The 25,147-nt window shown below is 38.5% G+C and overlaps 1 protein-coding gene across 1 annotated transcript in view; it reads left to right on the top strand.

Moving 5' to 3' along the window:
- Positions 1–24,494, top strand: part of CHSY3 (chondroitin sulfate synthase 3) — a 139,231-nt gene extending 114,737 nt beyond the window's left edge. Inside the window, exon 3 of the mRNA XM_027714438.2 lies at positions 20,205–24,494. Within this exon, the coding sequence (XP_027570239.1) occupies positions 20,205–21,770 (1,566 nt within the window). The 3' untranslated portion in view covers positions 21,771–24,494. The remainder of the gene's footprint in view (positions 1–20,204) is intronic.
- Positions 24,495–25,147: the final 653 nt, after the last annotated feature.

Below are 25,147 nucleotides of genomic sequence, written 5' to 3'. Positions count from 1 at the left end.
CACATGCGTAGAAGTGACAGGATTTAAAAAAATACCAGAAAATATTTTGTCTGTTAAAGCAACCATGCTGTTTTTGATAATCCTGGGGATCAGTTCTAGGCAGTTAACTACACCATTTTCCTAAATTTTATATATATTCATGTAGGTAACTTTCCAACTGTGAATTGTGAACTGAATCCATTGTACTATTTCTCAACTGTTGCTCTGCTTTCTTGTGACTGTTTAAGCACCTGTGCCATTTAGACAGGGTTGTGTTAAAATCTTGGAATGTTCATAACAGGACCCACGTTGTGGTTTATGGCATTACTAAAAAAAGACACAAAAAGACACATTCTCAAGGGGAGGTGCTGTATGTGCAGAGTTAGAACTACATCAAAATCAGAGTGAGTCTGTCCAAGTTTGAACTGGGAATTTTACTGATACCTTAGTGTTTACATTAAAAAGTGACAGACTTTGTTTCAGAGACCCTGAGGTAGAGTTTGTGGGTATGCAGAGACGATTGTAATACATTCCTTGGCAAGCTTTATGCAAAATGAGGTGGAATTGGACATTGAATTAGTGTATAAATACTAGTGTATATATACTGTTCTGCCTCATCAACAAAACTGGGGTTTACAATTAGCTGATAAAATAGAGAGGCTAGTAAAGCAAATTGCAGTTGCAGTGCTTACTCTCTGAAGTTTGTTCTAGCTGTGCTGTCTTTAAGAGATGCATCATCACTTCTATAAGTAAAATGAAGTTATTTGCATTCCTTAATATAGACAGGGATTAAATATATGTAGATGGATAGCTTGCTAAAAAGGGAAATAAATCAGTAATTAAACTGCACAGATCTAATAGAGATAATTAAAATATATATAACAATTGGCTTTACAAGCCATAAAAAGAAACCCATCTGTTTTTAAAAGAAAATACAACCAAGTATAAAATCAGCTTGACTCGTAATGTTTTTCATAGCTTTTGAACATCTGTGCAAAGCACTTTACTAGTGTAAGTGATGATGGGTTTGCTTTTATCAGCAGAGATTTCATTTACAGGAGTAGAAGGCTATAAATATAATACAATACACTGCTGAGCTCACAAGTCTAAGTTGGATTGCTTCCATCAAAATTTTGTTACAGAGCTGCTGCAGCACTGCTTTGAGGCTTTTGTTAGTGGAGTCTCCTGTCTCCGTGTTGCATCCTGCCTGAAGGTCATAGAAAAAGTAATTGTCTGCCTGGTTATGCTTTTGAAAAAAAAATAGTGTGCAGGAATTCATTTTCTGAAAGAATTTTTCATTGCCTTAATTTCCCTTCCAAATTTTGTATATATTTGCACAGCAACACTGTATCGGTCATTATTGCCTACTTGTTTTCTTGGGGTTTTTTTTGGCCTTTGAGGACTTGAACTTATCAGATCCATTATCCAAAGAAGCCGTTTTCCGTTTTGTTTTACTTAATTGTCAGATTATAGGGTTTTATCCTACATTTTCAGCATGGTTCAAATCTGTGGTAATACATTGCAAGAATAATCCCCAAACTTCAAATTGTGTATTTAGTGCCTGTAATACCCTGTATTCATAAGTCTGAAGTATCCAATGCACCTTTGGATGGATACGTAGGAACATAGCCTGAAGCCAAAAGGCTCCTCTCAGAAAATGCCTAGCCAAAATTGAGGAGACCTACATTTTCTAATAGAGGGAAATAAATTATGTGTTTTCCCATCAAAACTTTGTAAATCTTTGGTGTGAAATGAGCATTATATTGATCCAAATTTTGGCTAGTTCCAGGGCATATTTTTTCTCTTAATAGGGAAAAAATCTATTATGACTGTGATTTAAAGGTAATAGAAAACGACGTAAAAAGAGAGAACCATATATAAGTAAATTGATAAAAAAGTATTGAAAATTCCTATATTTTAAATCTTGGGCAAATTTTTAAATCTTAAGTAAAATATTTAAAATTGTTAAACAATTAAATTAGTACTGAGACAGCTACAAATCTAGTAACAAACCCTGAGGAGGGTATTCTAGTGATAGAAGTGATAGGAAATTTCAGATTAAACAGAACACCTCATGTAAACCTACCTGGACTTTTGATCAGACTTTTATTTGTCTTTTGCTTTAGTGAGCAGAAGGAAAATTTATTTTGGTATAAGAAGCCCAAGGTTACCCCTGTTCTTCTACAGAGTGTGTGTAGTTATTTAGTATATCCTGCGCTAATTGTGTGGCTGTTAATTATGGGCTGCATAAATCTTCCGATGAAAAGGCTTTATTTTCATTACTTATATTTTTGAACAGTGAGGTGTAAAATGTTCTGTACCATGAACAGATTCGTTTAAATTTTGTGAAAAATGTTGTTGTCCTTTGAAGAAAAAGGTTAGGGAAACTGTATTGCTGATCTGTGTTAAAGAAAGCAGAAATGCCTTCTTAGAGACAAATTGTTTCACATTAATACTTGTGGTTGACTACTTGAAAATTGATGGACTGGTGGCCAAGGTGTATACTGGAGGTGTATACTTACCATCACTGTGGAAATTTACCTCCAAACTGACTGTGGTTTTGTAGGAAAGATGGAGATAATGCCACCGTGGAAAGGTACTATCTGCTGGACGGATGCTTTGCCATTTGACAACTCCTGTCTGGCGAGAAGAGTAGTTACCCATTAGGTAACTACTAGGAGGGGAAAAAAATCACACAGGAATGCAGATAGGAAGAGAATGGGGAAGTGGGCACTGCAGCTGGCAGAGCAGTACTGGCCAGGACCAAAGCCTTAAGGAGAAAATGAAGGAGTGATCACAGGTACCAACAGGAACATGGACAGAAGATGTATTGGTTTTAGAGCACGTACCTTTTGGAGTGGACAGTTGGAGCTCTCATTTCTACACTCCTTTCTGTTTGGCCATAGCTAAAAGCAAACTGAAAGGTTTTTTTTCTGATTGGTCTTCATTAATTCAAAGATGAAGCCTGTGCTGAGGCTTTAGGATTTAATTAAATTACTAGTAAAGGCCAGGAGTCAAAATGGCCCTCCCTGACTATTTTTGACCAGTCTTGAGCCTTTGTGCTTTGAACTTGCTAATCTTCCAGCCCTAGGCTGCCATGCACCATACCTTTGATCCTGAATTTAATTGTGAATTCCAAAAATTGGATGAGAGCAATTATTTATGTAGTATGGATGGAATAATGAGTACTTGTTTTTAATTTTTGTTTCTTGGTAAGGAACAGGAAAATTACGTCCAGAATTTAGTAAAAAATAGAAGCATTGAAATTTTCTACACTCAGTAACTGGGGAAGGTCAAGCCTAGTTCTTTCATTGCATCAATGCTTTTGAGTTTTTGTAAGAGAAAAAATCTGGAGAGAGACATAATATAGGTGGGAAGTCTGCAATGCAGCATTAATTTCCAATTAAATAGAACTTGAAAAGAATTATTTGTCACTTCCATTGCATGAAATCACTTAGATTGTCTGAGGAAAAACTTCAGTGAGTGGGAGGAAGTGTTGACAGGATTGGAAAAGTGATAAAGTCATTTATTCCAATGAGATGCTATACTATAGGTGATCTTTTTGTTTACAGAGCATAGGAAGTGAATTATATTTTAATACCTTTAAAATGCAATCACTTAGTATTTTTCTAAAGGACCCTGTGTTTCCTGACTTCTGCATCTTAATTTTCAGACTTTAAATTATTGTTAGTTTGGGGTGTAATTTGTGTAATGTTCCTGGGAAATGCACATTTCAGCTACTTGCATTTGCAAATACTGTATTTATGCAGGTTTTTATTCTTTACAACTTTATTCATTTGCGGATATTGAGCACATTTAATTTATAATCCATCTCTGGAAAGTAAATGTGTAGGTAATGGAGAGGGTTTTGAGGATCTTGACGTGCTTACTGTAACACTGAGCTGTTGACCACTGCCCTTTGAATGCCACCATCCAACCACTTCCTCCCCCACTGAACCGACCATCCATCAAATCCATCTCTCTCCAGCTAAGAGAGAAGGATGTTGTGAGGGAGTGTGTCAAAGGCTTTACAGAAGTCCAGATGAATGATATCTGTAACCCTTCCCTGTCCACTGGTGCAGTCTCTCCATCATAGAAGGCTCTTAGGTTTGTCAGGCAGGACTTGCCCTTGGGGAAGCCTTGCTGGCTGTTCTGGATCACCTCCCTGTCCTCCATGTGCCGTAGCACAGCTTCTAGAAGGATCTGTTCCCTGGTCCTCCTAGGCACAGAGGTTGATGGGTGGATGGTGCCCAGGTTCTTCCTTCTAACAAGAAGCAATGTTTTTGGACCATTTCATAATTTAAGTGGTTCTGATGTTTTCCTCTCATACTTTTGATCTAAGTCAGCTGTATGAAACTAATAGATCAGACCACACTGAAAATAATACCTCCTATACCAGAAATGCCAGTGTTAAAACAGTGATTATGCATAATTGTCCGTGGATGCTCCTAGCTATGTGTGCTGCATCCAGGCTTTGCTTTCTTTTCGAAGTCTTGCACGGGAAGGAAATTAATAAAAATTTGCTGATGTGATGCTGAATTTCTTTTATACAAAAATAGATTTCGTGTCATTATGTGTTAAGGTTTCTAATGTAGGCATTTTAAAAATATAGGTGAGTTAAGTATATGCTTTATAAACACGTCTTGGAAAGAGGAGTGAGGACTAGTTTCTTTTTTACATTTCCTTTCAGCTGAATGGGAGAAAGAATAAAACTGTAAAATGGCTAAAAAAGTTTTTCAGCTGCTTCAAGTACACAAATTACTTAATGCAACTTATGTGCTTTCTGAGTACGTCTGTGCAGAAAGATCCTTTTGGCTAGGTGGGCTTTTTTCATTGTTGTGGTGTTGAGCTGTTCTGCATCACCAGTGTAACTATAATTCAGACTAGTAGTGATTGAAATACAGTAATACATAACAGCTGTTGCTAGCATATAGCACCTGTTGCATAGCTAGAATAAATAAATACAGAAAAAAGCTTAAATCTGAGTTACTAACAGCATTATTTTTCCTTTTAAAAGCAGACTAAATACAACATGTCTATGTGGTGGAAGAGGTCACTGCAATTCCAAATGGTGCCATACCTGTATATTTAGACCTGTTTTTGAAAGAAACTCCTGTTGGTGATATCTTTAAGGAAAGTACGTTGATAGACGCTTTAAATGTTAAAGAACCCAGCTGATACTAAAAGAAAAGACCAAATCTAATTTCCAGATAAAAGATAGCTGAATCTTCTTGCTTGCTGAAACTTTCAGCAAACAGTTGATCAGTTCAACATATTCACAGTAATGGTAGGAACACTAATCATTATTTCTCTGATTTTTAGTTTTAGTGCATTTTGGCTTTATATATTGTACACACTATTTCATTCTTCCTTTTTGATGGAATTTGTGAAATCCATATACAAGTGAGGCCATATGCACATTATAGTGTACAGTTTTTCTCAGAACGCAAAGTCTACCTGGTTTTGAGGCAGACACACTTGACATCAACCCATGTTCCTAAACCTGTGTCAGTACAATTTGAGTGGCAATACCCTTTCTGCCTTACTGCTTATACCCCCTCATTTCACATCTGTCTTCAGCCACGATGCAGGAAAAATAAGTTTGTTGCCACATATTTCAATGAACTTACTTCTATTATTGCCGCTCTAAAAAGTTCTTCGTTGCTTTCCCCATTTTGTTCAGTATTTTAAATAAACACTGTAAGGTAGAGGGAGGTGATTCTCCCTCTCTACACTGCTCTCCTGGGTCCCACCTGGAGTACTGCATCCATCTCCAGAGTCCTCAGCACAGGAGAGACATGGACCTGCTAGAGAGGGTCCAGAGAAGGGCTACAAAAATGAGATTGGAGGGCTGGAGCACCTCTTTCATTATGACAGGCTGAGGGAGCTGGGATTGGTCAGCCTGGAGAAAAGAAGGCTCCAGGGAGACCACACTGTGGCCTTCCAGTGCTTGAAGGGGACTTACAAAAAGGAGGGAGAGCAACTTTTTGTGTGGGCAGATAGCGATAGGGCAAGGGAGAATCTCATCAAAAGAGGAGAGATTTAGATTAGATTGTAGAAGGAAGTTCTTTACTGGGAGGTTGGTGAAGCACTGAAATGGGTTTCCCAGAGAAGTTGTGGATGCCCCATCCCTGGAAGTGTCCAGGGCCAGGTTGGATGGGACTTTAAACAACTTGATATAGTGAAAGGTGTCCCTGGCCATGGCAGGGGGTGTTAAAACTAGATGATCTTTAAGGTCCCTTCCAACCCCAACCCCTTTTATGATTCTATGATTGTCTGGGTTTACTTTTTATAGGGTTTGCTATGCAGAGTTGTAACAGTAATAGCAGCCCTCTCTAGGCATACATCCAAGAAGACAAATGTATTAAACCCATTAGGTGGGTTTCAAACAGCTCTGTAATGTTATTTCAAGCTAATCATAAAATAAATTGTGTGAGAAAGAGGTTATCTTAATATATGGTGTCACCATTGTTATGAAATAGAACTGTTGGCCACCTTGACAGAGTAATTATTTTCTTAGTACTCATGCTATTAAAAATAAATGTAATGTTATCCTACAGATATAGCCCCAGCTATCTATAGTTCTGTTCTTGTTCCTTCAAGGTATTGCAAGATTTTACAGTGAGAGACAAGAGAACAGTAAAATGGATTCTTGCCCTTTGTTTCAATTTTTACTCTCCTTTTCCTGTTCTCTTCTTCCCTACGCACTCCATTTGAAGCACAAATCAAGCCAAACAACAATTTAATGAAAACTAAGGCAACTCATTTTCAAATAATTTGGTCAGTTGGATTGGTAAAAAATCTGAGGTCCTTAATTTTTTTCTAAATTGTTTTCACCAGGAATTCACTTCTCCTGAGTATTTCTCTAAATATATCAATCCCATTTTCTGTACCCCATTTATTATCTATTTTTGGTTTTGGGGATGTTGTGTTTTTTTTTGCTTAGTCTTGGTTGAAAATCTTTATAGTAAATACTTACAGAACTCTTTTCTGTGTGTTTGATTATTCTGTGACAGAATATGGTGTTAAACAGAATGACGTGGTACAATGTTTAACAAGACACAGTGCATGTAGGTTATGAATTTCTTAGTCAGTTAATCCCCAGCCTAGACAACACTTTTGTGATCTGTAAGAAAATCACTAGAGTGTATTACTGAAGAGCAAATCTGTGAATGTGCAGGTCTGCTACTACCATGAAAAAAAAAAATTAGTTTGAATTCTGTGACTTGAATTAGGAGGGTGATATCACTTTTTTTCAAACATAAATCTTCACATCTCTATTAAAACCAGTTTCAACCATAAAGACACATGAGGGAGTATAAAGTGGGCTTTAAATTACCACTCTCTAGCTGGAAGACTTCTTATTAATCAACAGCACTTCCCAATTCAGAAATCCAAAAATGAAATACCTTGTTAAGGATATTTAATAATACTGGAAGGATGAAGACAGACTCAATGTTCAGTCTGAGGTCTCTGGTCCCTGTGAAGCATATAGCTCAGCAGGCTTGGGATTTTTTAATTTTTGGTGTAATACTGATTTTCAGTGGTGTTATAAGAATACAGTCATGTTCATGTTATATTTTCATACCATCCAGTCAAAAAACACAGCTATTATGCCTGTGGAAAAGTATAATGGGAGTATAATTTGTAGGAGCAGCTGGACAGACAACACCAGCCATTTAGGTGGCTGGGAGACATTATAACAGACATCCTGCCATGCTTATGTTATTTTAATTGGATCTTTACCTCAAGGGCGTTCATAACTTATCATAAACTTTAATGTTAATATAATCAGCTGGAAGGAAGCCATACTTACCTCCTTGATTACACCATAAGAAATGAAGTCCTAATTTGAGTGTCCCTTTTTTGAATTTTCTTTTACTGGCACGGCAAGAAGGGAAAACTTGGTTGACAAGGAGATCATGCTGTTCAGTTCCTCAGCTGGATAATGACTGAATGTAGTACAAGTGTAGGAAAATTTAATAAAAAACAGGATTAAATCTGACCTATCATGCCAGTATGCAGACTGATGGGAAGCTTTTATGTCAAGGGAATGAAGAAGTTTAACAGGAAGTCTTCCTGTACTGATTTTGAGTGTTTCTTTGGAAGAACTCATGCTTTTTGGGTGCTCTGCTTCAGTCATTAGTTCTCCAGTGATAAGTTTTGGGAAGTCAAGTCTACCAGCCACCAGAACCAGGTTTCAATCATTCTCAAATTTAGTAGGAGTTGTTAAAAATTTTGTGTATATTTTGTGATACAAATGGAGTATTTAATTACTGGAGATAGAACAGATAGCCTTGGTCCATACTAGGTAGGTCTGCTGACACTTCTGTTTTCTTACTTAAGATGAGAGTTTAAAATGTGACTTGGCAATATATGTAAGTGTTCCCAAGATGCATTTACAAACTGAAAAAAAGAGAATAGTTCTTCTTTCACCAGTCCGTGTTTATTGTTTTGTTGCCCAAAGATGCTGAAAGTCCTGCTTTCAATGTGTTAATGTGATGCGATATATTTTTTACCAAATACATTTCTCTGGGAAAAGTTATTAATATTACATTCTGTAGGCTTGATCTTTGTGGTGAGATCATGCTGACACCTTCCTATGGCCTGTTACTGAGCTACCAAATTGCTTTTGCCCTGGATCAGCAAGGATTCTCATTGCTCTTGTCCATTGTAATGTCATCTTGGATGTTCCTATTATCTGTATGTTTAATACTTTTAGCTTCATGCTGAGTTCTGAGCTTCAATAATGTTAAAAGCCCTGTCTCTTTTAGGTGCTTTATCACACACAGGCTTTTCCCATTCCTCCACTTTATATTTGCTGACTTTCTATTCCTTTGCCCTTTATCCTTGCCTGATTGTCCTTAATTATTATTTCTAAATTGTTTCTGTGTTATTGTTACTGCATGACTGTATGTTTCCTCCATAAGGCTAATATTCATAGCATTAGAAAAATCTCACTGGAGAAAAGTGTTAGTTCCAGTTATCTTTGGGCTTTTGCTCCCAGTACCCAACTCAGTCACCTGCCCCTGCCTGGGAAGAATAGACCCTCCACCCAGGCAGTCAAGACCTCTGTATAATGGAAGTAAAAAAGCCTCACCACTAGTTGAGTGAGCAAAGGGGGGAGCCTACAGGGAATTGGCTGATGTAGTTGGCAAGCCACTTTCCAAGATTTTTGAAAAGTCATAGCAGTCAGGTGCAGGCTGTAAACAGACAAGAGAGAGAACTGATGGGTGGACTGTCCAGTGAGTTAGGAATTGGTTGAATGGTGGCATCCAGAGGGTCAACAGCTTGGTGTTCCAATGGAGGTTGGTGACTGGTGGTGACTCAGGAGTCTGTGTTGGGACCAGTGGTATTTAATATTTAATATCTTCTGCTGTGGCACAGACAGCAGGATCAAGTGTGCTGTTAGCAAGTCTGCTGACAACACCAAGCTGAGTAGTGCAGTTGAGTTGACACACCTGAAGGATGGGTTGCCATCCAGAAGGACCTGGACAAGCTTGAGAAGTGGGTCCATGGGAATCTTACAAGGTTTAACAAGACCAAGTGCACAGTGCTGCACCTGGACTGGGGCAACTCCCAGTTTCAGCACAGGCAGGGGGATGAACAGATTGAGAGCAGCCCTGCTGAGAGGGACCTGGGGGTGCTGGTGGATGGGAGGCTGGACATGACCCAGCAATGGGCACTCACAGCCCAGAAAGCCCATTTTGTCCTGGGCTGCATCAAAAGCAGCGTGGCCAGCAGGGTGAGGGAGGGGATTCTGCCCCTCTGCTTGGCTCTGGTGAGATGCCACCTGGAGCACTGCCTCTGGCTCTGGTGCCCCCAAGAAAAGGACATGGGCCTGTTGGATTGAGTCCAGAGGAGAGCCATGGAGATGATCAGAGATGGAGCACCTCTCCTCTGAAGACTGAGAGAGCTGGGCTATTCAGCCTGGAGAAGAGAAGGCTCTGGTGAGACCTTATAACAGCCTTCCAGTACCAGAAGGGAGCCTACAACAGATCTGGTGGGAGACTTTTTTACAAGAGCATGGAGTATTAGGAGAAGAGGGAATGGCTTTAAAACTGAAGGAGGATCAATTTAGATTAGATATAAGAAAGAAATTTTTTACGGTGTGGGCGATGGAACACTGCCCAGGGAGGTGGGAGATGCCCCTTCCCTATGAATATTCAAGGTCAATTTGGATGGGGCTCTGATCAACCTGATCTAGTTAAAGATGTCCCTGCTCATTACAAAGGGGTTGGACTAGATGACCTGTAAATCTCCCTTCCAAGTCAAACTGTTCTATAATTCTGTGATTCTATAATTCCCTCTTACCTCATGCAGATAAAAAGATATGCCACCCAGAGGGGGGCATTACTCAGTGGATTGCTTTAATGATCCAACATTATCAGTCAGCACAGTACTCCCTGCTGTAGGCAACGCTTTGTCATAGCTCTAAATCTCCCAGACCACTTCCATGTAAATATATATGAATAAATTAAGTTATGGCTGAGTATTTAAACACACTTCGGTGTTTGTGTCATCTGTCATTTGTCTGTCAATCATGGATAATATGAAATCACACTTCCCCCCCCAGATGCTGCCTTTCAGGAGTCCTGTGCTGTAGTGTGTCCATATCTGAGCACCTAATCCACCTGAGAGCTTTTACAAGAAGCCAGGTTTTGATGACAGTTTGAATAAATATGCAGACTTCAAAGCAAATCAAATAACATTAAGGCCCCTAGAGTTTTAAACAGAAAGTTGGTGCTCAGCCACAAATGCTGTCTTATAAGATTGCCTGTTTTTAATCTTAATGTGTTCTTCCTGGTAAACCTTAGGTATGCACTAGCCCTGATCTGTTTGTCTTTTTAATCTGCCAATTTCCATCATACTTTATCTCCTTTGTTACCTCAGGTTTTATCAATGTGTTGCATTTATTACCAGAAAAAAGGAATACAAACAACGTGGCCTAAGCTTGAAGCAAGAATAGTCAGTTCTCTGAGGTGTCCCAAAGGCTTTCAGATAGTTTTAGGTCTCCAAAAGTTCACTTCCCTAGAAGCATGTTTATTTTGTCCATTTTGCTAGTTAGTTTTAAAACATGTATTACCTCTGTCTCACATTCTGTCCTTACACAAGCACTGCTAAAAGATTGCAATGAGTTTTTATCTGATATTGCCTGGATGAGCATAATTTAAAATGGATCCTGCAGATTGAATTCCCATTCTTCATCTTTAAAGATACAACAAAGTATCACTCCTGTGCTAACCTTCTATGTTTTGTAGTTATATATGTCTCTTTATAATGCTTGTCCTTTCTTTATTTGGTGTGGAAAAGTCTGTCCAAATAAGGCCAATGGCCTGGGGAATTAAAATACTTGAACTAGTAGTGAAATACTGCTAATTATGAAACAACAAAGACATTCAAGGCCAGGTGTTTTCCTAAACTTACAACCTCCTTAATGTAAACAAATGTGTAATAAATTCGGATAGTTAATTTATTTGATTGACAAAAGTATTTAAATACAGAATTCATGGCATTACTTAATGGAGGTTATGGATGCTGTTCTTCATACATCATTTCAACATTATCTGATACTACCAGAATATAAATCTGTACTTAATTGGCTATGCAAGCATTTATTGAATTTTCTTTTAATAATTAAAGAATTCAAAGGCTTCTTTAAAGAGTAAAACCAGCAGTTTTCTGAAGTGTATTTGCTGTGGAATGATAGCTTCTTGAGATTAAAGAAAAAAGACAATTGTAGTTGGTGAACAGTAGAGAAGAAAACAAGCTGCATGCCTGTGCCTCGAGAGAAATAAAATTTTAGATGCATAATTATGGATTGTGTTGAAATATGTAGAGTTTGGGGATTTTTTTCCCAGCCAGTTTCATTTTTTTTCTTGACTTCTTGACTCAATTATTTTTTAAACATTTTAAAGTTTTTAAAGTTTTTCTCATTTCAGTGCTCGAGGTATCTTTTCATTAGTAATCTGATTTACTGTTACGAGTTACAAATATTTCAGACATGAAAAGACTTCCTTGCAGATGTGCCTGAACTGAGGAGAAAATATCTGTAGAAATAGTCAGACAGGAAAGAGCCCGAGAACAATTTTAGCATATGGAAAAGGTTTAAACGTAGACCTGTTGCCTAAGGCAGTGCACATGTCCCACCAAGATCTTCAAAAGGATGCAAAGTTTATGCATGCTGAGGGTTGTGGCCTGGGTGCCATAGTAGGCAATGGTAGTGTGATTAATTCACCTTCTGCGATGAAGGCAAACGAGTGGCAAAGCTGCTGGACTGCAGGTATATTCATTTAATGCCAAGGAGGGCATGTTCAGCTCTCAAGACTTGTGTTGTAAACATGTGGCTGGTCCCAGTGCACTTGCTGGTGTCTCACTGTGTAACTCCCTGACAGTGTGGACCTGCTTTTCTCTCCTGGGCTTTCTCAGTGGCTGAGTATGTAGGAGCAGCCACAAGTCTGAAGATCATGGAATTACACAAAGCTTAAGCTACGATGGGAAAATTAGTTATGTCTTCTCTGTGATCACGCCTTTATCTTCCAGAACAGAAAATGAGTCAGGTCTTTGGAATTGTGAAAACTGCTGAGTCAGCTGTCTCCCTTTCACATGCCCGTGGAGAGCTTGGTGGTGAGGGGAGGGTTGTAGTTCATTGTAACTGTTCGACTGTTACCAGTTTATATGAGCACCATCCCTTCCCTGTTACACCTGATGCTCCTACTCTGAAGGCAGGTTAGTGCCAAAGAAGGAGGTTAGTGACCCCAGGCAGTCCAAACCTGAGGAACCTGAAAGGCTGACAATCTAGCTTCCTTAAACCTGTTGACTACTGAAATGCTGCCTTTTGCACAATTGTTCCACTTAGATAATGCAGAGGGTAATTTAAAACGTTTTGCTGTACTTGCAGTGTGTGATGCTGCCCTTGCATACCAGCGCTGTTTAATTTGTCTGTTTACAAGCTAGATTAGAAAAGTTAAAGTATTTACCATTCTTTTTTTAACATATACTTCTTTTGCCTATACTGATTCATTGGATTTTATTACCCTGTGTGCTTGGTTAAATATCTCCGTAGCAGGCAGGTAGCTGGAATCACACACAAAATAGCATGACTTTACACAGCCTCCCTATATTACCCATATTACATTTCTGGAAAACTTTGGGATTTGGAGCAGAGTTTTTTGGTTTGCAGTTATGAGCAAAGCCTACTAATATTAGCAGAGCAGCACTGTTTCATGAGCACATTATTTTAGCTTTTCTTGATATCACTTGACTTAGAGTGTGTTGAGCTTATTTCAGTCCAGTGAGTTGACTGATGTGAGAAAGGAGGTGTGGGGGAAATTATCCAAAAGGATTTGTTATTAGCCTTTATTTATTAAGGTGAGGGGCAGCAGAAGAGTTATAAATAAGTGCTGTTCTACTTTTAAATAGTCTAAAAAATTAGTCCTTTTTTTTTAGTTTTTATTTTGATCGCTATGTATCATACCTAGCTAATCTGTGAAAAAGAAGTTAGATCCCTTTCTGTTGAGAGAACAGTCTTGATGCTGAAGTAAGTTTTAATTGAATTTGTGGTATGCACTTGTAACTCTTCCCATTACTAACCCCTACATATCAGAGCTGCAATCAATACATCAAGCTTTGTTCATCCTGGAGACATTGTCAGCAACAAGACTTGATTCCGGTGCTTAGGTTGTTTAATGTGTCTGTTAATCGTGTGTGTGAAACAGAATAGCATTCATCACTTTCTTCTGTGGCTGTGTTGGCTCAAACTTCCTTCTCCAGGAAAAACCAGCAGATACACCTTTCAATACGCAGCAAGATGTAACTCCTATACACATGGCATTTTACTGTCATTCACAGATTATAATTACACTCCAGTTTTCCCTGTTGTTTCTGCGTGCCAAAGTGATACTAAAGACAGCAGTAGGTTTTAATCTCTTACAATAATTTGAACAGTGAAACCCGAATCCTTGTTCTGTTTTTGTGCCACAATGCTTCACAGCATTACTACTCAGATGCATTATAAACTAAAACCAAATGGTTGTGTTATTACATTACCATTCATTGTTTACAGATATAAAGCTAGTTTGTTAGGCATTACACTAAGTGGAAACATAAGGAAACGCTATGGCTGAGGACTGTGAATAGAAGGAGAATGTTAGGTATTGACAGTGTAATATTTTTTTGTAGGAATTAATAATATGTAATTAATTCTTACTTAAAATCAAGCACTGTATTATTAGGAAAAAATTAATGGATATCTCAAGTCATTGATTCTCACAAGCAATCTAGTGGCTTATGACCTGATTAAATTGTATGCACTACTTATATTGAAAATCTGATCCAAACTCTTCTTCTGACAGCTAGAAATTTTCCTTTGATTTCCTACTCAGGTAAACCTAGGGCTGTTTTGCTTTCATCGTCCTTTTCTTATTTACTTCATGTGTTTAGAGACAATATGATTCTTGTCCTTCATTTTGCAAGGTTAAACAGGCCAAATAACATTAAACCCTTCCCATGGGATAGTTTCAGGTCCAGAGAAGTTTCTTTTGCATTGATGTGGACTCATACATTTGATAAAGATGCAGGCCCAGAATTGTGAAATTGTGTGCTGTGTCTTTCAGAAGTATTTTGACTGATGCAACACAAAATTTTGTTTCCCTTTTCTTTAGAGGATTCACACTCAAGTTTCATGATCTCTGCATGTCACCTTACTGCCTGCTGATATTCTTATGTTCTCCTTACATGTCAGTTATTTCCAGTTTAAAAAGTCAACTTTCTGAAGATACTTAGTCACCTACCTCTTACAACCACGAGTGTAGGATTGTATGTGTTGTATTATTATAATGACTTAATTTCTGCAGTGTTTCATCTCCCAAGTTCTCTGGCTCTTCTTGTGGGATGTCTTCTCTCAGCTATTCCTGATGGTCTCGACTTTGTGTCATGAGCAGTGTCCAAGACTTTGTGCCAGCGTCTCTAGGTATGATACTGTTCCTCAGAAGCTTCCCTCCAAAATAACTCCCCTCCAAACTGACAATTCCCCATTTAAACATAGCTTGTTATTGCTTCCATGTTACTTAGTTCATACGGATTTCATAATTCCAGTCTTAATCCTTATCTCCTCCAGGCACACAGTATTTCTCATAGGACCAAAAATAGCTTGCTCAAATCTGTTTTCTTGCCCAGAAACTTATGATCACACGTAGCTTAGTGTTGCACTTAATTTCAGTGCATGTTATGGAGAACATCCTAATGTGCCTGCAGTCATCTGAATTTCAGGGGTTTCTTAAAGCACACATCTTGCTGCTGTTTAGGGAAACAATATCATCTCAAACACAGTAGATTTACATGTGTACCTCATATGGATGAAATGTTCCTCAAACTCACTGGAAATAGTGAATAAATCTTCATCTTTAGTGGAGCTAAACTCTAAACAGCAGGGGAAAGAAAGACCAGGAATGGTTCTTGTCCGTCTTATTTCTGCATCTTTTAGAAGTCCAGTTTAGATAAAGTTGTTTAGTACTACCATGGATTTAAGAAGAGCTAGAGTGGATGGAGGATTAAGTTTTATGTCTTCCCTGTTAAATGGTAGGAATGGTTCTTAATGCTCAAAGAAAAATCGTGTTAATTAAAAAAGCACCATTTGTGTTCATTCTTTCAATATGTGATAGTCTTGCAATAATAAAGTAGGTTGGTTTTGGCTTTTGTGTATATGTAATAAGAACTTTCCTTTTTTATTACATCAGTAAATCACAGCGATTACAATGATTTCAGAGCTTGCAATGCAAATTATATTGTGCTTACGTATTAGCTATTGTATTTCTCTGCCATGAAAATAAAGCATTGCCTTTATTCTTATTTCTTTCTCATATTTTTTTTTTTCATTCCTGCTTGCAGTTCAGAGTTCCTCAGAGCGTGATTAGATTATTAGCATTTCTTACCAGCTTGCAGTTTTAGCTGGGATGAAAAGAGGCAAGCGGAAGTCCTTGCCAACTCTTGCATTAGTTGTGGCATAAGAATCATTCAGAAGACAGCAAACTATTCAGGGAAGTCACAAAGTCACACAATATGAAAAAAAATGTTGTGCCTCCATGTATTATATTGAATTTAAGACAGCTTCTCCCATTCCCTGCTTTCGGTGAACGTGAAGTGGTTGTATCATGCCAAACTAAATGTTCATTTGGCAAAACAGTCTCTCTCTGCAGTAACCAGTAGCTGAGACAGGGGTGTAGGGCAATAAGATGTTGTGATACATCCTCAGCTGGAGCTCCAGGAGTTCATAGCAATGGTTTAAGTCTCCCACTAAGCTGTTGGCTTGCTCTTTAAAGACATCCAAAATTTTACCATCAGCAGCTTGCTATGGCAGTAAGATCTGTGCTTGAGCTATGTATTTCTTTTTCTGTTTTTGAGTCTTGAGTGCATTCTTGTAGGTGTCATAGTTCTGTATGTGAGAATAGATGGTGACCATTCCTATCCATTTTCCTTATGGTGCTCACTTACGCTGACTTTATTGATCGCGGGGTTGGCCGTCTTTGGATTACTCCCTTTTGCCCGAACCATGTATTCATTTAATGATCCATACATGTGATCATGTGGTGGCCTTGTTGGTACCTTTGTACTCACATTAAAGAAAAACTCGACATGAGCTGGCAATGTGCATTCACAGCCCAGAAAGCCAATGGAATCCTGGGCTGCATCAAAAAGGAGCATGGCCAGCAGGTCGAGAGGGGCGATTGCCCCCCTCCACTCTGCTCTTGTGAGATCCACCTGGGCTGCATACAGTTCTGCTGTCCCCAACATAAGAAGGACATGAAACTGTTGGAGCAAGTCCAGAGGAGGGCCACAAAGTTGGTAAGAGGTACAAAGAGAGGCTGAAGAAGTTGGGGCTGTTCAGCCTGGAGAAGAGAGGGTTGTGTAGAGACCTCCTGACAACATTCCGGTGTGCGAAGGGGGCGTTCAGGGAAGCCAGATAGAGACTCTTCATCAGGAACTGTAGTGATAGGATAAGGAGTAATGGGTGCAAAGCAAAAGAGGGGGAATTTGGGATAGATATTATTTACTGAATTTATTTACAGAATTTATTATTTACAGAAATTATTTACTGAAAGTGGAGAAACAGAAGAACAAGGCTGCCCAGGGAGGTTGTGAATGCCCCAATCCTGTCAGTGTTCAAGGCCAGGTTGGATAATGCCTTGAGCAACCTGGTTTAGTGGGAGGTGTCCCTGCCCATGGCAGGGGGTTTGGGACTAGATATTCTTTAAGGGGCTTTCCAACCTTTAACATTCTGTGATTCTGTGATTGATTTCAGATGGGACATCACAATATTGACAGGATACCTGCCCACAGCCTTCAAGATTCAGGTGCACTATGGCCACAACATGTAATGATATTTCTGATTCGCTCTAAACTTGTCCTCAAGCTACTTGCTTTTCCTTTAATCCCTACTGAACCTCAGTGTGACATCTGCACCAAATTGCAGATAACCTGTATAACCTGTATAACCAGGTTCTCTTTCCAGAGTCCTAACAACTTGCACTCAATCTGACATTCTTCAGGTATAGTTAGGACTGTGTTCTTCACATACACTTTGCATTTATCTACACAGAATTTATTACTTTGTCATTTAAAATCATGAAAGCTTTTACTGGAAGGTGTACTTTTAGCATACTAAGTAATTCTAATTTATACTCAGTAAATCTTGCCACTTCCCAAACCACCTCCTTTTTCAGATCACTTTGGACTGCATTTTACCAATTCAGACTCTCACACAGATCCATTTTCCAGGAAATTTAATCATACTTCCCTTTGCCTCCTGGGCTTGGCCACTTCGCTTAGAAATTTCAAAGCAAAATTAGGATCAAATTGAATTGCTTTCAACTGGATGTTAATAATTTGAGTTGTAAAAAGACATTGTCGTACTGCAGTATTGAAAACAAATTTCTGCATTGCACCAAGATTAAAACATGCTCTCTTCAGGAAGAGCTCATGATTTCAGTGTCATATTTGTTCTCAACTGCTTTCTCCAAATTGAGATCTACTAAAAGTTTTCGGTAACATAATTGAAAATAGATTAGTACAGGTTTTTGTATGTGTGAAAATACTACAGTGCCGAGTTGATTCAATTTTTTTTCATTGCTGCTGTTAATCTGTTGTTGATTATCAAAAGCAAAATCATTAGTATAATGTAGTACATCCTCTCTCTGTGGTTTCAGTGGAGCACATCAAATAAACCAAAGCATCTGGAATTGGAATGTATGAAAAATGCAGTATTATGTTAATAGAATACTTCTGTTAAATGGGTGCTGCTAATAAATCTGCTGTGAAGCTGGTTTTGTAGTAAGTTGAGGGTTACAGAAGAATTTGCACAATTGGAGGACAGCATTTAGCTTTGCAGCAGTAGCTTGTTGTCTGTTACAAATCTTTTGGATAACATACAGTATACTATTTTCTATAAAACTTACTGTGAAATATCATGTCCCATAAGATAAACGTGTGAAGGTAGTTAATGGTTGTTTTATTTATGCTCAGATACAATTCTTCATTAGAGGACTTAGGAAAGAGTGGAGTGTCAGGCTTTGTGAGAAAGGATGCTTATGCCATTTAGCAACAAAACAACCTCCCCTTCTTTCTTTTATTTTCAGCATTGCACATTTTCTTTCTTTTCCTATAAGGGGACTTTACTATAAAATCCTAGATATGAAAGCCATGGTTTCAACTTTTTCCAGAAAAAATGGAGAATGCAAAAGCATAATCACCTTGCAGAGGTCACAGGAGACAGCTTTAAAGTGTAACAGGCCAGGAAGGAAGTGTGCCTTATAACTGGAGAGGTTGAAATCTAACCAGATCAGCTGTTCTTTTATCAAATTCTTTTATCATAATTCAAAATGTAAATTATAGAGGGAGAAGAGAAAATTGGTTTTTTTTCTAAGAGCAAATATCATCATCAAGCCCTTTCCTAGACACTCTTTTCCAATTCAATCTCTAATCTGCCTGTCCTACCAGTGTCCATCTCTCGTCTTCAGGGATGCCATATTTCAATTTCTCCTGCAGTGCTGGTTTAAACACTAGCAGGACTGATGGTGTTGGTTCCTGTTCTCTGTGACAGCAAGGAAATTGCCCAAACTCTGCTGTCTCTGGTCCATCTCATCTCATCTCATCTCATCTCATCTCATGTAACAAGGAAAATACTCACCTTCCAACACAGAGCAAATGTTCTCTGATAGCTTTAGTCAGGAGTTTTTGTTAATAAAGAATATTTGAGTCAGATTATAAGTTTGTATGTTTTTTTCGTATTTATTCTTGCTTTAACATAACAGAGATATCTGGTTTTTTAGGGGCAAATTTAAGATAGCTTAAGGTATTTCTCAGAGTGAGACTGTTGCTTTTCTACATGTTCTTTGATTGTAGCCTGAAAAATTTTAATCTGACTAATAGCAACCATGTTTACTCCAGCAGAGCCATTTGAGGTCTGAATGGGATGGGAGGGGCATTCTTGAGGTTTTGTATTAAAGTTCTGGTTTTGAAGTGTGACAATGTTTATTTCTCATACACGCCAATGGTTTTAAATAACTTTCATGGTTCTTAGCTTTGTTAGGAGTTCTTTTACGTTTATTACCCTATGCTTAGTATTATTTCCAGTAGCAAAACTTCTGTTCTTGGCAGAATTGAAGTAGAACAAGATAAATGTTTTGAGTGTGAGACGTTATGCTATCAGAACTTATGTCTCTTGATTTCTTCAGTGTATGAAAGACAAACTTCAATACCCATCTCAAAATCTGATTGTAGCTCAAGCTTAGAACATCTCATTGACTAACATTTTCAATCTAATTAGCACATATTCCTTATGTATTAATTACAGACCAGTCTGTTTGCAGATTAAAAAAACAGCCTTTTTTCCTTTATCTGCTACTCATAGGAGATAATTCTATTTCTCTGGAGTTAGTAGGTGTTATTTTAGCTCTGCAGTTAGATGAAGTACAGATTAAACCCAAGATACCTGTCCTTTCACTTAGGCAGAGGACAGTATTTGCTTGCCGTGGGCACTACTGGAACAGACACCAAAACAGTGTAACTATTTCCTACTGAATGCTTTAAAGTTCTATACCTTAAAATCACCATGGTCTATATAAGAATTGGTAATGCTCAGCATGATGCCAATGTGAGTCCTTTTGTGAGTAAAAGCACTTCCACTTAATGTCTCTTTTCCCCCTACACCCCTCTCTCTCTCTTTCTAGATGCAGCAGTTGTTCCACGAAAACTACGAACACAACCGCAAGGGTTACATTCAAGATCTTCACAACAGCAAGATTCACGCAGCCATAACACTTCATCCAAACAAAAGACCAGCCTACCAATACAGGCTACACAATTACATACTGAGCCGCAAGATTTCCGACCTGCGCTATCGGACCATCCAGCTCCATCGGGAAAGTGCCCTGATGAGCAAGCTCAGTAACACTGAAGTAAATAAGGAAGATCAGCAGCTGGGAGGGATGCCATCTTTCAATCATTTCCAGCCACGTGAAAGGGGTGAAGTCATCGAGTGGGAGTTCCTGACCGGAAAATTTCTGTATTCCATGGTGGAGAACCAGCCACCCCGGCAGAGCCTGAGCAGCGTGCTGCGGGCTGCACTGGATGACACTGTGATGCAAGTCATGGAAATGATAAACGAGAACTCTAGATCCAGAGGAAGGCTCATTGATTTCAAGGAAATACAGTATGGCTACCGCAGGGTGGACCCTCTGCATGGAGTGGAGTACATTCTGGATTTGCTGCTTTTGTACAAAAGGCACAAAGGAAGGAAAGTTACAGTTCCAGTGAGACGCCATGCTTACCTTCAGCAATTGTTTAGCAAACCTTTCTTCAAAGAAGCAGAAGAGCTGGATGTAAGAAGCTTGCTGGAGGATACCAACACTGACACTCAGTCTTTCTCTTTCCTTTCAAATTCTTTAAAGATTTTTTCCTCATCGTTCCAAGGCACCAAAGACATTAGGGGACACAGTGACAAGAAAATACATATCCTCGTCCCTATCACGGGAAGATTTGATATTTTCTCAAGATTTATGGATAACTTTGAGAAGACTTGTCTGATTCCCAGGCAGAATGTAAAGTTGGCAATAATTCTCTTCAGTTCCGAGCCAGGCCAAGACTCCAGCAAACACATAGAACTAATGAAAGAATACAGCATTAAATATCCTAAGGCAGATATGACCCTGATTCCAATGGCAGGCAAGTTTTCTAGAGGTTTAGGTCTTGAGATGGCCTCATCTCAGTTTGACAATGGCACTTTGCTGCTATTCTGTGATGTTGATCTGGTATTCACACCAGACTTCCTCCAGCGATGCAGAGATAACACTATTCAGGGAGAACAGGTTTACTATCCTATCATCTTCAGCCAATATGATCCAAAAGTAATATATGGAGACAACCCTCCAGCTGACAGTAGTTTTGTTTTCACAAAAAGAACTGGATTTTGGAGGGAGTATGGATTTGGAATTACCTGTATTTACAAAAGTGATCTGCTTACTGCTGGTGGATTTGATACCTCTATTCAAGGCTGGGGACTTGAGGATGTAGACCTCTTTACTAAAGTGATAACGTCTGGCTTGAAAGCTTTCAGAAGTCAGGAAGTAGGAGTTGTCCATATTTTTCATCCCGTTCATTGTGATCCCAATTTAGATCCGAAACAATATAAAATGTGCTTGGGGTCCAAAGCAAGTACATTTGCCTCTACCATGCAGCTCGCTGGACTCTGGCTACAGAAACATTTGGGTGTCAGGTACAACTGGACTCTGTCCTGACATCTCAGCCTATTTGGCCTTTTTGGGGGAGTTTACCTCATTATTGTCTTATTTGATTTTGCTGTTGTAGTTTTAAACTCCCTCCTCATTGTCTTCCAAAGACTGTTGACCTCAAACGGGATGACTCTGCTGCTCGCTGGTGTTTCTTATACTTACTGAACTGGTGAGGTGAATTCCTTCATGTTTCCTTTATTTAAAATTCAGTCAAGTCATGGAAATCATATAAGCCCATGGAGCATATCCATCACAAGAGACTGTATCAGAAGAATGTTCTCCTTTAGCTTTCAGATGCAGTATCATCCTTGTTGCATTTCTCAGATTTGATGTGATACAAATATTTACCGGTGAAGGTACCACAAAAGTGCTTTATGCTTCTTCTGGGGATGGAACTCTATAAGATAAACTTGAGTTTTATAATTTATATGAGGACTTATATGTATAAATGCTACTTTTCTTCATCTTTAGAATTTTTAAAGTAAATGAATAACTATAATTGTACCTTTATTTTTTAAAAAGAGAGTAAAGCCGAGGAGCTACTTGCAAATACAACTGGTACTGGCTACCAAGGTCCTTAAAAGTCTTATTATTAAAACAAACTCCTCATCGTTGTTCAATCAAAGTGTAAATGAACTTTACTTTCACAACAAACAGGATTTAATCAAATATTCATATACACTTTAGAAGATTTGTGAGCCAACATCCTTCATTTGCAGGCAAGAAGTAACTATGACTTAACATGGTCATGTCATGTATGATTAAGTGCAGGCATACAGTATTCTTATTTTGAAACAGTATAAGTTGCTCTTTCTCTTTTTAGAATGAGTCTCTAGTACATAATTTTCTTTTACATTCCTTTCATAAAGCTGCACTTGATACAGAGTGTTAGAAGTTAAAGCTCTATTTTTTTTTTTTTATATATTTTCCATGAGTATTGGTACTCAGCAGCAACTTGTTGTTAAAATAGTTGTAGAATAATTATTTAAGTTTCAAAATTCACTATTGCTGGTCAAAGTTCCTTGCCAATATATTTATATTAGTGGAGATTATAAGACTATGTTCAGATATAGCTCTCCGGACAGCCTGAAGTTGTCATATGGTGGATTCATGAAGTATTTAAAGGGATACCAACAGAAGAAATAATAAAATAAATTTCCAATTTTAGGGAAATGTTTATATAGGGATATATATGTGTGCATGTGTTTGTGTGCGTGTGTGTATATCCCTATATACATATAGATATATAGAGACACTAGTTTCAAAGTAGGTTCCTTTTTTCAGTTCAGGCAGTGATTTGTTACAATCGTTGTTATTTTTGCCACATACTTGGAACATTTCATGTTATACTGTGGTAAGAACTCAAGAGACGTCCAGGAAACCATCACAATTCAGCTAAAGTTAAAATAGTGCAATGGGTACATCCAACAGCTTCAGTAACCTTGATTTTAACCTATATTTCAAATGGATCTGGGCAAGAAAAAGTTGTAACTGTAACAGTTTCAGCTGTAGCCAACAACTTCTGCATTTCCTTTCAGAAAAAAAAAACAACTAAGAGATTGGAATTCACTGACATATCTATTTATATAGGATATCCTGATAAATTTCCCAAGGCATGAGGAGGGTGTTTAGGTCTTTTATCTGTGGTTCTCTGTTCTGGATTCATCGTGCAAGGAAAAAAGGCAACCCTGAAGAGGGTTGGGTAAACTCAGAATTAAAGGGCTGGCTGTAACTTGTTGTATGCTTAAAAATAAGGCCATTCCCTTGCCTTGGAGAGGGTGGTAATTGTGACAGAAGGGAACAGATAGAGGGTAATTCATGCGTGTCTGCCCTGCTCAAGGAGAGTTCCTGGCTTGTTGTTCTCCTGGAGCTCTTGCCTTCCTTGCCCAGTATTGTTAGCTCAAATGTTTGTCAAAAGTGAAATTCAGTATCTTACGAAATAATTCATGGAAACTGCTCTTTAAATTGAGTGCAAAGGTCACGCTTTTTCAATAAGAAAGCCAAGAACAAGGAACATGTCATTTATTTGATCGATCTCAACTAACCAATGCAACTCACATTGTAAATACCAAAAACTGCCTGTTGATAAATGTTTGTGATGATTTCATGAACAAGAAAAAAACTAATTATTCACAAAGATATCTAAGGAAATCATTGTCTACTGGGATGTATTCCAGTGCTTATTTCAATTACTTAATTTAGTGGCCAGAAAGCGTTTGCTTAGCTCAAAGTAAAACAGTAGATTAGAACAAGCAATGAAACCAATCATTCAGTGGGGATAAAGATGAATACAGAGGGCTTGCAGGATCAGGTCCTACATGATATAAGCAAAATGCTAGTATTTACCAGTAAAAATATTTATTTAGTGTCTGACTGATTCATTTGTTTATATGATGAATTACTTTGTTAAAAACCTGATTATAAATGTTTATTATGAAATATTGCATTGTCTTTTGAAATAACTATCCTGAGATAACTTGAGAACTTGTGTTAGTTTGTCTAAGGAATAATATGCCTTCTAAGAAGATCATATTAAATTAAAAAAAAAAAGCACAAAAGTGTTAGTGTAATGTTACATGTGTATAGATTAGGATGGGAATGTCTGTGCTAATCAACTGTTTGCTTTTGTCTAGTCCAAATCATGATCTTGATTGTAAAGTGAAATTTCTGTGTGTATGATGTCCATTTGTAAATGTGTGACTAGTGAATTCACAATAGAACTTAAAAGACCAATTTTTCCCCAAACCTCCTTACCCTGGGAATAGATTTCCTGGTTTCATTGCTGGGAAGTGGGTTGCGGACTGCTTACCATTTGGATGAAAAAAATAAGTATCTCAGCATTCAGCACGCATAAACTTTAGAAATCCCTGTACCACCGCATCATGATATGTTTTCCCATTCATTAGTTTAGCAGAGCATTTGCATCTCCTGGGTGAAGGGGAAACAGCAGGTTGGGCTTTTTAAGACTTGCTGAATGTACTCTGCATCAAAGTACTGGTTCTCAAGCTGAAGAAAAGCAGAAAGGCCAGGGGGAGATGTGCAGCTCAGCCACGGGAGTTGTCACCTTCTGCCCAAGTCGTCTCCTTGCCTGTGCTGCCAGGTGCCTCTCCTTGGAGCAGTGAACAGGCAGGGCAAGCCAGTGCAGGACAAGAGCTGTGCTTGCTGCCAGCAGCTGCTTTTGAGAAGCAAAAGGGCCACGTTAATCAGCGTTTGGGAGGAGCGAAAGGAGGGTGCCGAACTGAGGATTCATTGCACTGAGGTGGTAGGTTGTCTTATGCACATCACGTTTCTCCCTGTCCCCACAGGGAAAGGGAGCCTGGTCCCACACCTCTTCCCTGTTTGCTCTGAATGGGCATTGTGAAGGAAGGGGCAAAACCATCACT

Source organism: Pipra filicauda, unplaced genomic scaffold, assembly GCF_003945595.2.
Source record: "Pipra filicauda isolate LSUMZ 115617 unplaced genomic scaffold, ASM394559v2 scaffold216_size1298047_pilon, whole genome shotgun sequence".
NCBI classification, from domain to species: domain Eukaryota; kingdom Metazoa; phylum Chordata; class Aves; order Passeriformes; family Pipridae; genus Pipra; species Pipra filicauda.
The sequence above is the reverse complement of the archived record's forward strand: the minus strand, read 5'-3'. Positions and strand labels throughout refer to the sequence as shown.